General features: G+C 39.7%; 1 protein-coding gene across 1 annotated transcript in view; it reads left to right on the forward strand.

Moving 5' to 3' along the window:
• Positions 1-8,705: 8,705 nt before the first annotated feature.
• Positions 8,706-12,271, forward strand: part of LOC127658666 (RNA-binding motif, single-stranded-interacting protein 1-like) — an 87,136-nt gene continuing 83,570 nt past the window's right edge. Inside the window, exon 1 of the mRNA XM_052148071.1 lies at positions 8,706-9,038. Within this exon, the coding sequence (XP_052004031.1) occupies positions 8,970-9,038 (69 nt within the window). The 5' untranslated portion in view covers positions 8,706-8,969. The remainder of the gene's footprint in view (positions 9,039-12,271) is intronic.

The raw sequence follows: 12,271 nt of genomic DNA on the forward strand, positions 1-12,271 counted from the left end.
TTCTCTTTTGAAGCTCCAAAATCACAGACAGTCAGCATAAACGTCATCCATACGACTCCAGCGGTTACATTAATGTCTTCTGAAGTGATGCGATCACTTTTGGTGCGAAAAAATATAAATATTGTAGTACTTTTTAACTCTCAGACCCTTAAAATTGAACAGGCCATTTATTCATTACATTTTTTTTTTGACTGTGCCTTTAAGACTTCTATGTAAATGCCCTCTTTGGCAAAGTGGAAGATTTTCAGTGAATTAAGACTTGATTGTTCACCCAAAAATGTACTCACCCTCATGTCCTTCCAGATGTTTATGACTCTCTTTCTTCTGCTGAACACAAATGAAGACCTTTGGAAGAATATCTCAGCAATGGAGATCCATACAGTGCAAGTGAATAGTGGCCAGAACTTTGAAGCTCCAAAAAAGCACATAAAGGCAGCCTAAAAGTAATTAATATAACTCCAGTGGTTTAATCCATGTCGTCTGAAGCGATATGATACATGTGGGATAGAAAAAGATCAATATTAAAGTCCTTTTTTACTTTAAATCTATTTTCAAACAGCCCTCTTATGTACTTTTATGCTGCCTTTATGTAATTTTTGGAGCTTCAGATTTTTGGTCACCATTCACTTGCATTGAATGGAGCGACAGAACTGAAATATCCTTCTAAACTACACAATTTATGTTCTGCTGAACAAAGAAAGTCATACACATCTGGGATGGCTTGAGGGTAAGTAAATGAGAGAATTTGGTATAATCTTGGGGTGAACTATCCCTTTAAATTTTGTGTAAACACAATTTGACTGTAGGACTTAAAATAGCTTTTTCTAGTGTGTAGGCACCCTTACTAACAATCTGCAGGTTTGATGTTGAGCCCAATCAGAGACAGTTTAACAGAGTCTGACCACTGGTATGTGGTGGTTGTGTAGTGGTCTAAGCACAGAACTGGTAAGCAGAAGGTTGCTGGTTCGATCCCCACAGCCACCACCATTGTGTCCTTGAGTAAGGCACTTAACTCCAGGTTGTTCTGGGGATTGTCCCTGTAATAAGTGCACTGTAAGTCGCTTTGGATAAAAGCATCTGCCAAATGCATAAATGTAAAATGAAAGAGAAATTGGAAAGCCCAACAGCCAACGTATGTTTTTGTATGTTTTGTTTTTTTAGTATGTATCGCCTTTTAGATACAGACACTGCTGTCAATCAACTCAAGCATGCATATTCACATTAGCTGGACAAGCCTGAAAAATTGAATTTTTTAGCAAGCACAAATTTGATAGTATCTATCCTACTTTCTCTTCATCTTACGTGACCAAGTGGGTGTGCCATGTTTCTTAACACAGAACAAGCATGTAATGGTGTGCCAGCAATTTTTCAGGTTTGGCAACTGAACAGAAACACTCAAAAATACTCAGAACACCTTATCAACCACATATCAACATCCTAGCAACCAACCCCAACACCCTACCATCCTGGTGGTGAGTTTTGGATGGGCTAGCACCACTGACATTTTCTTCAGTGGAAGATGCAAGAATGCCGAAAGAACAAAATGATTACAGGAACTTGCTCAGTTGGCTCAGATTTTAAGCTCTATTTCTGTAAATGACTCGTGCAACTGACATCATATTACTCAGAAGTTTCACTTCTTGGTGCCATGTTAGTTCATTCTGTTCCAACATGTTTCCAAGTAAAGCGCACATCACTGATTGACAGAAAAGATGCTTGAGAAGAAACGTTATAAGCTACACACCTTTTCATTATTTTGTTTTTTGCAATTATATCTGATGCTTTGCATCCAAAGAGACCTTTTTCTACAGTAAAATACTTCAAATCAAGTTTAATATGCATAGATAACGATTATTAGGTGGATATATGTAGATACTGTGGCTCAGTGGTGCTATCAAAATACTGTTATGCTACTTTGAGCATCTTAACCAGAAGGTAAGTGTTTGAAAACAGTCATTATATTTGAAATTCTGTTTGAAACCATTGTGTACTTTAAAAAGTAAAATCTAACAAGTTGTTACATACGGTAATGGCTGCAATGGTTGACTCATTTAAAGGGATAGTTCACCCAAAAATGAAAATTCCCTCATCATTTACTCACCCTCATGCCATCCCAGATGTGTGTGACTTTCTTTCTTCAGCAGAACAATAACGAAGATTTTTAGAAGAATGTCTCAGCTCTGTAGGTCCATACAATGTAAGTAAATGGGTACCAACATTTTTAGGCCCCAAAAAGGACATAAAGGCAGCATAAAAGTAATCCATAAGACTCCAGTGTTTAAATCCATGTCTTCTCAAGAGATGTGATAGATGTGGGTGAGAAACAGAACAATATTTATGTAATTCTTTTGTTTTTGCTGTTTGCATTCTTCAATTGCATATCGCCACCTACTGGGCAGGGAGGAGAATTTATAGTAAAAGAAAAAGCTTAAATATTGATCTGTTTCTCACCCATACCTATCATATCGCTAATTCTTTAAATATGCAAACTCACATCTTGTTAACTACTAGTGACTTCCCCCTATATTTCCAGGTTTTCCATGATCGTTGGAGTCATTTTTGTGAACGCAAAACTCAAGCAAACAATCTGTCCTTCCTTTGGGGATTTACATTTTTTAGAATAATCACTTCCTATCACCCAAATCTTAACTGTGTGCACAGATTGTTAAAACAACCATTACTGACATTGTTCTATTGTTAGAAATTATTGCTGCTGTTTTCTAAACTTCCTGGGGATGTGGTCTATGGAGCAGGCTGTCCAATAGGCTCGCTCATCACAAAGTTCACTGTGTTGATGATGGACGAGAGAGAAAAAACAAGCTAAAGAATGAGACCCGTGCAGAATGCCATGACAGCACAAAGCACAGGTCAGCAAAATGGAAAGTCCTGAAAAATACACGTGTTCACTGACGCGTTACTTTAGCGAACTTTGACACTTAATACATTGCAGCATTTCCCTAGACAGCAGTAAGATAACATTGAGAGCAAATGGATACATTCGTTTTCTTCTGAGAAAAGTCTCAAACTGTGTTCTGCATTCAAGAGTCAGAGATATTAATATGTACATACAAACAGGTGTTTGATGGGTGAGGGGCGATGGGGTGTTGAGGCAAAAGTTGTTGAGTGGGGCGGGGAGTGGGGGGTGGACAATGGGCCACAAGTGGACCACCGGCCCGCTCGGTTCTCCTGATGGCCAGTCCGCCCCTGATCAGCCCCAAAGTGCTTCGGCCCACCGGGAAAATGCCCGATATGCCAGATTACCAGCCCAGCCCTGGTGGTAGTTTATCTGATAAAGTGTTGAACTTTAGATGGAAGATAGTGGTTCGAGCACAGCCGAACACAAAAGCTAACACGTGAGATGGAAGTGTCATAGACGCAATAAGTAATGGCGTGCTTGATGTGCTCTTCATGTTGCCTTTAGGATGCTGTTGGATAGGTTTCAGTAAAAGTTTTAGGTTATGGAGGTATATTTTACTCATTAAATTAAACCTTCATCTAATACTCTCCTTAAAAACCTCATCTGATTACACCATTTCACGCTCCAAAAAGCACATAAAGGCAGAATAAAAGTAATCCATACGACTCCAGTTTTTCAATCCATGTCTTCAGAAGTGATGATAGGTGTGGTTGATAAACAGATCAATATTTCAGTCATTTTTTTTGCTTGAAATTCGTCTCCCTGCCTAGAAGGGGGTGACATGCATGATGAATATGAATCACCAAAAACACAAGAAAATAATGTGAACTTTAAAATGGAGACTGAGCAGAGAGAAGAATTTACAGTAAAAAAGGACTTCTCCCCAAACCTATCATATCACTTCTGAAGATATTGATTTAACCACTGGAGCCTTATGGATTACATTTATGCTGACTTTGTGATTTTTGGAGCTTCAAAATTTTGGCACTCATTCATTTGCATTGTATGGACCAAAAGAGCTTAGAAATTCTATTAAATATCTTCATTTGTGTTCAGCAGATGAAAGAAAGACATACACATGTGGGATGGCATTAGGTTAGTAAATGTTGTGAGAATTTTTATTTTTGGTTGAACTATCCCTTTAAGAGGGCGCTTATGCCTGTAAAAGCAGAATCTTCCTTTGTGCCACATACAAAGACTTTTTTTTTTTAATTAGTCTGATTAGAAAACAATTGTACCCCAAAAAGTATGCTTGTTTAAATCTATTATTTTAAAAGATTGGACTTACAAATGGTGCATCCTGAACATCACTGAGAAAAGTAACATGTGCCACGTGACAAAGCCTTTTATGTGCCGCTTCAGAAGACAATAATTTACACATGACTAAAGATACTGAGAGTTTTTAATTTAAGAGAGTCATTAAAATAAATTAAACATTTTATAAAGTATTGTAAAGTATTTTCTAAGTGGTAAAATTGCCCAAATGTTGGTTGGGACATTTAACATTTTCTGAAAGTTGATAGGGACATCATCGCTACCTAAATCTATGCTAATTCTTTAACCCCAGGAAAGAGTGTTTCTTATGATAAATGGCATGTCAGACAGCTCCATCTGGAAGTGTGTATCAGGACAGAGGAGCAGCGGGTAATGAATTGGGCAGGACAGACACGAACAGACGAGAGGTGGTCTGAGGGGGCCTCCCATGCTGAATACAGGGCAACATGGCATGTCGTTCTGTAATTACGCTTAATAACACACACGCAAAGGAAAGAGTTTCAGATGAGGAGCTGGTCTGGACTACTTTAGTGCATAACAAGTATTATGTGAAGTGATACAAAGTAGACTTTGTGATCAGACTTGTTTGTCTAAATGACCCTAATAGATCAACTAAAATTGTGTCGTTATCAGACAAGGTTTTTAAAGTGAATATTTAATGGGGGTTTAATGAGTAAAACATACCCCCATAGGTATGTTATAGCAGTGAGTGAGTAACAGAGCGAACAGTGTTTATAAAGTCATAACCAGCTGATGCATTCATGATTTGTGTGAAGGTGAATAAAACGCACAGTTGTTGTAGCGCCTCTAGTGTTCATTATATGAGACTGAGATGGCAATAATATGCATCGGACAGTCAGTGTACCATTTGAGACAAACTAATAACAAAACTGTAAAGGGATCAATGGAAAGGAGGAGGCGAGAACTGGCTTGACGATATAAATGATGGTTTAATGATAAACTTAAAAGACAACATAAACACACACATGACGGACATGTCCGTAAACTATCTCTCTCTCCCGCACGATCCCCTGCAGTCGACCTTTAACCCTCGGAGGCTTGATTAGCCTAATACGGGACCGGGTGTGTAGGATCACGACCCGGCCCCGCCCTCCGCCCTGCCACATTCCTCCCTCGTTCTCTCAGGCTGGGGAGCCCCCAGCATGATGTACATCCCCTCCTTTCCCTGGGGGAGGGCATGCCCTAAGCCCCGTCTGCCGGCAGGTCATCCCCTTCTACCTGGACAAGGGAGGGGACAAGGGGAGGGAAACAGAAATAATTAAAATGGGGGGTACTTCCTGTAACAGTGTAGTACCCCCCAAAAAGCTGTCAAATTTAAAAGAGGGAAAAGGCCAATGCAGAGTGGCAGTGAGAGAGGAGAGAGAGATGAAAAAAAACAACAACTCGCCAGTTCTCCGATTTGCCGCAGCTTGTTCCACAGCCACTCCTCCACCCTCTATCGGACGACAGCCGCGCCTCTCCGGGCGGATCAGAGGCAGACCTCCAGCCCCTGGCGGATGGAACGCCCCACCGCGTTCTCGGGGAACAGAAGGTGTCTCCCTCGCCCCTGGCAGCGGTTCTCCCGCTCCAGGCGGTCGCCAGTGAGCCCCTCCCCGCTCGCGGTCGGCTGTCTGAAATCCATTCTGCGTTTCAGCGGCCGGTAGGCGACTCCTGCACCCCTGGCAGCGGCCCTGACCGATCCAGGCGGTCGGTTAGGAGCCCCTTCTCCCCTCGCGGTCGGCGGCCATCGTCCTCTTTCAGGCGGCTGGGCTCCTCGTCCCCCGGCAGATGGTCGCGGCTGCTCCGTTGAGGTGGACGGTAGTGGCGAGAACTCTACTGCGGCATATCCCTCCTCCTTCCTGGGTTTCCGGCACCCGTGTAAAGGGATCAATGGAAAGGAGGAGGCGAGAACCGGCTTGACGATATAAATGATGGTTTAATGATAAACTTAAAAGACAACATAAACACACACATGATGGACATCTCCGTAAACTATCTCTCTCTCCCGCACAATCCCCTGCAGTCGACCTTTATCCCTCAGAGGCTTGATTAGCCTAATACGGGACCGTAGGGTGTGTAGGATCACGACCCGGCCCCACTCTCCGCCCTGCCACAAAAACATTTGAGACAATAGTGGCATTTAAAAATGGAAAGTGTGAGCTGTTCATTAAAAAGTTCATTTCCAGGCATACATTTATATCTTTAGTTATATTTTCCTCTCACTCTCTCTCTCTCTCTGTTGTCTAAATTAAGGGGATTAAGGATCTTTAAAGGGGGCTTGCACTTATTCACTCTCCCACGGCTTTGACATTTACATCCGGCTTTGGTCCAGACCTTCTTCACAGGGCGCTTAGACATGCATGATGCTTCCTGTGCCCTGAAGCTGGCAAGGAAGCATTGCTCACATGAGCATCTGGATTGACTCCAAAATAGAGGCCTTAATAAATTACACTAGTACTGTGTTTAGTCCTCCTTTTACTTAGATTGTATCATTATTCAAGTTTAACCCTTAGAGACCCTGTCTATCTATCTATCTATCTATCTATCTATCTATCTATCTATCTATCTATCTATCTATCTATCTATCTATCTATCTATCTATCTATCTATCTATCTGTCTGTCTGTCTGTCTGTCTGTCTGTCTGTCTGTCTGTCTGTCTATCTGTCTGTCTGTCTGTCTGTCTGTCTGTCCCTATCTATCTGTCTCTATCTATCTATCTATCTATCTATCTATCTATCTATCTATCTATCTATCTATCTATCTATCTATCTATCTATCTGTCTGTCTGTCTGTCTGTCTGTCAGTCTGTCTGTCTGTCTGTCTGTCTGTCCCTATCTATCTATCTATCTATCTATCTATCTATCTATCTATCTATCTATCTATCTATCTATCTATCTATCTATCTATCTGTCTGTCTGTCTGTCTGTCTGTCTGTCTCTATCTGTCTGTCTCTATCTGTCTGTCTGTCTCTATCTATCTATCTATCTATCTATCTATCTATCTATCTATCTATCTGTCTGTCTGTCTGTCTGTCTGTCTGTCTGTCTATCTATCTATCTATCTATCTGTCTGTCTGTCTGTCCCTATCTATCTATCTATCTATCTATCTATCTATCTATCTATCTATCTATCTATCTATCTATCTATCTATCTATCTATCTATCTATCTGTCTGTCTGTCTGTCTGTCTGTCTGTCTGTCTGTCTGTCTGTCTGTCTGTCTATCTATCTATCTATCTATCTGTCTCTATCTATCTATCTATCTGTCTGTCTGTCAGTCTGTCTGTCTGTCTGTCTGTCTGTCTGTCTGTCCCTATCTATCTATCTATCTATCTATCTATCTATCTATCTATCTATCTATCTATCTATCTATCTATCTATCTGTCTGTCTGTCTGTCTGTCTCTATCTGTCTGTCTCTATCTGTCTGTCTGTCTCTATCTATCTATCTATCTATCTATCTATCTATCTGTCTGTCTGTCTGTCTGTCTGTCTGTCTGTCTATCTATCTATCTATCTGTCTGTCTGTCTGTCCCTATCTATCTATCTATCTATCTATCTATCTATCTATCTATCTATCTGTCTGTCTGTCTGTCTGTCTGTCTGTCTGTCTGTCTGTCTGTCTATCTATCTATCTGTCTGTCTGTCTGTCCCTATCTATCTGTCTCTATCTATCTATCTATCTATCTATCTATCTATCTATCTATCTATCTATCTATCTATCTATCTATCTGTCTGTCTGTCTGTCTGTCTGTCTGTCTGTCTGTCTATCTATCTATCTATCTGTCTGTCTGTCCCTATCTATCTGTCTGTCTGTCTCTATCATCTATCTATCTATCTGTCTGTCTGTCTGTCTGTCTATCTATCTATCTATATATCTATCTATCTGTCTGTGTCTATCTATCTATCTATCTATCTATCTATCTATCTGTCTGTCTGTCTGTCTGTCTGTCTGTCTATCTATCTATCTATCTATCTGTCTGTCTGTCCTATCTATCTATCTATCTATCTATCTATCTATCTATCTATCTATCTATCTATCTATCTATCTATCTGTCTGTCTGTCTGTCTGTCTGTCTGTCTGTCTATCTGTCTGTCTGTCTGTCTGTCTGTCTGTCCCTATCTATCTATCTATCTATCTATCTATCTATCTATCTATCTATCTATCTGTCTGTCTGTCCCTATCTATCTGTCTGTCTGTCTGTCTGTCTGTCTGTCTATCTATCTATCTATCTATCTATCTATCTATCTATCTATCTATCTATCTATCTATCTATCTATCTATCTGTCTGTCTGTCCCTATCTATCTGTCTGTCTGTCTGTCTGTCTGTCTATCTATCTATCTATCTATCTATCTATCTATCTATCTATCTATCTGTCTGTCTGTCTCTATTTTTTTTACTACATAGGCCAGCTAAAATACTAAAATATTTACACGTTTACAATTAGGCTTAGGCTATGAAATATTCTTAGGCTTTAGAATGAGTATTCTATTGAGCATTTAGTTGATTCACTTGTTTAATGATTAAGATTTTCAGAGTTTCATGTCTCCACAGCTGAGTGTAAATGCATCGGAGCTCCACTGCAACTGTATCCGCAGCTCCGCCGCCCACCAGTCAGTCAGTCAGTCAGTCAGTCCCCGCGTCTGGACGTCGACGGCAGCGGTCTGCGCGTGTTTTTCTCCGTGTTTCGGGCGCAGGTCTGGGCGAGAGCTCCGAAAGGAAAGTGTTAGTGTCGGACTGGAGCGCTATTTCCACGTCTAAATTTACAGCTGATCTTCATGGGCAAGGTTTGGAGGCAGATGTACCCCCAATATACCTACTACTACCCCCCTTACCTGCAAGCCAAGGTAGGAGAATTGAGTTTTATATCGCTATTTATAGATTAGGCTGCGGTGTGCTTTATGTGATGTTTTTCCACTGAGAGAGTCGCGCGCCAGCGCTGCTATAAGTTTGTTCCTTAAGGGGATTTCGGGCGGATGTTTTAGTACATTTTTTAATATAAAGTATAAATATTCTTCTCCGTATGTATCGTAATCGTTGCTGCTTTACATAAAGTGCTGCTTATAACTAAGTGGATGTCGGTTTTATGGCGTTTTTATTATTATTTATTTATTTTAGCCGTTCTCGGCCATCGTGAATTCCTGTGACATGACATCGTGTGTTCTGAGTGAAGAGAAAGCTCTGTAAACTTTTACTGTGTTGTTTTGGTCCATTTTTCCTGTGAACTTGTTCATGTATCATGCAACTTTATCCCGTTGAAATTTAGAAAACGTTATTGATGTTTTGCTGTTGCTACAAAATACTTAATTGTGTAAAACGACAGAAATCAGTAAGGCTTTTTGTTTATATGCATTCTTTTGTATTCTTTTTAGAAACTAGGATTGTACGTGTTATCCAATTTAGGCACATTATAAAACATGCTGTTTTCCAAATGCGTAGGTTAATGTCTTAAAGGGACAGTTCACCCAAAAATGAAAACTCTCATCATTTACTCACCCTCATAATATCCCAGATGTGACTTTCTTTTAAAGACTTTTAGAAGAACATTTCAGCTCTGTGGGTACTTAAATGCAAGTGAATGGTGACCAGAAATTTGAAGCTCCAAAAAGCACATAAAGGCAGCATAAAAGTAATCCATAAGATTCCAGTGGTTTAATCCATGTCTTCTAAAGCAATCAAATCAGTTTTGGGCGAGAACAGACCACAATATAAAACATTTTTGCTATAAATCTGGACTTAAAGCTCGATTACACTTCCTAGCCCCATCTATACGTCAATCACTAGGAAGTGTAGTCGAGCTTGAAATCATGATTGTGCGTAGAGCCTGCAATGGCAAGATGTACATTGAGAAATGTGTTGTATTTGTGGTCTGTTCTCACCCAAAACTGACTGGAGCACTTCAGAAGACATGGATTAAACTACAGAGCCAAATGGATTACTTTAATGTTGCCTTAATCTGCTTTTTGGAGGGTCAAAGTTTTGATCACCACCTTTTGAGCTGAAAATTTTCGCCCAAAAATCCAGAAAGTCATGCACATCTGGGATGGCATGAGGGGGAGTAAATGATAAGAGAATTACATTTTTTTTGGTGAACTATCCCTTTAAAGGGAGCGAAAATTATGTCATCCTCTACTCACCCTCTTGTTGTTCCAAACCCATATGCTGTTATTGTTATCTATAAAAATGTTAAGTTCTATTTAATCTTACTTGGTGTCTAAAAACATGGCGCTCCTGCGCAAGACTCTGAAATAAAACACAGTGAGGTTCAGTGCAATAGTGAGACGTCCGTCAAATGTTAAGAGTATATCGAAAAACAGTATAGATGCTCACAAAAGCATGTTTGAACACCCCCTAACTCGTCCAACTTGAAAAACCAACCCAAACCTGGCCAGAAACCCGACGGTTTGTCGGAACTCGTCGAGTTCAACAAACGAGTGAGTTAAAGACCTCTATTGCACTTTTTAAGTCGTTATTCACTGATAATCTTCTCCTCTGAAAAAATGACGGCAGGCTTCAGGCTTGACGTCTATAACGATTGATCACGCGATACATATGCAATGCACATTTGATTTGAAAGCAACAGTGGAGATTTTCCAGTGTTTAGCCAGCATTGTGTGAGTAACAGGGTGAAAAGTAAGTGTTTATGAACTAGTAATCTGCTGTTTTACTTGTGATTCATTGTTGTTGTAGCGCCTCTAGTGTTCATTTCACCAGAAAACTGCAGCGATACATGATACAACAAGCCATGTAAAAATAATTGAGCAAAAATGATGTTATAATAGCATGATGCTATGAGATCAGGCTGGTGACTGGAGTGTGAAAATGGCCCATGCGGCTTTCTTTTCCTTCATAAGCAAAGTTAGAAATCACTTTTTGTGTGATTACACTTTAAAACTTTCCAGTGTTTTTTTTGTTGTTGTTGTTGTTTTGTGCTTGGTGGCTGTTTTGCTTTGTTATTTTTGGACACATGCCCTTGTGGGAGACTAGAACAAGTTGAGATGCTTTTGTAAGATAAGCCTTGACAGGGAAGGGAGGCCGAACATTTTTTTTATTTATTTTTTATTTATTTTATTATTACGACAGCTTGATTTCTCTCAAGGCTGGAAGCCAACAGCTTTTGTCTTTATTTGGAAGACAGAGAGGTAGAACACATTTATAAGGAGCTCTTCTCTTAGTACAGATGTTGAATGTACAGCTGGGACAACTAAAATGTTGGATGCACTAAATTTGAGCATATTTGTTTGTGAGGAAGTGTTTAATAGTAATGTCAACAGGGTGAATCTCACAAAATCTGGCAAGAATATGTCCTATTTCTCACCAAAATTGGAAGAAAATTAGAAAATTACTTTATTTTATGAATATAGGGAAGGAGTCTATTGTTTGCATTTTTATTTTTATTGACATGACAAGTAAATTTCTCATTATTTTAATGCAAAAAAAATCTACACAATGATTACTGTTGTCTTTATGTATTTATAATGCATGGTAGTATTTGTTTTACTTTAATGTATGCTAATTTATTTAAAAAAAACATTGCAATACAGTATTTTTTACTGTGTCGAATAATTGTGTCAAATACAGTATTTCCTTCAGAATGCATGCATGAACTATGAATTATGTAGCTCTATAGAAAAACAACAAAACTATTACTGGATTTAGACAATTTAAAGATGCAAGTCTAGGGAGACATGCTTTTGCTTTATCTCTTGTGCATAATTGTTGAAAATGCATCATTTGTGACATGAATATAATTAAAAACCACCAGTTTGTTCACAGACTGGTTCAAGTCTTTCCAAGTGAAGCATTAGCTTGTAGGTGGGCTGGCTGTGTCAACATGGGCCTTCGATTGAGGGGTGGATTTTAGCGCATTAACCGCCATTGGACATTACACGCAGTGCCTGCCAACAAGGCCATTGTGAAGAGCCTTAAAAAGTCCTATACAATGTTTACAATACAGTCTGAAGAGTTGCCTGGCAGCGGAATTCACACAATTAACCAGCGCCACGGCGTGCTCATTATGTGTGCGCAGAGCTGAAAGAATTCCAATTGTTCTTCAATGATAGCATTCTGTGAACTTTTT

This window comes from Xyrauchen texanus, chromosome 18 (genome assembly GCF_025860055.1).
Source record: "Xyrauchen texanus isolate HMW12.3.18 chromosome 18, RBS_HiC_50CHRs, whole genome shotgun sequence".
NCBI lineage: Eukaryota > Metazoa > Chordata > Actinopteri > Cypriniformes > Catostomidae > Xyrauchen > Xyrauchen texanus.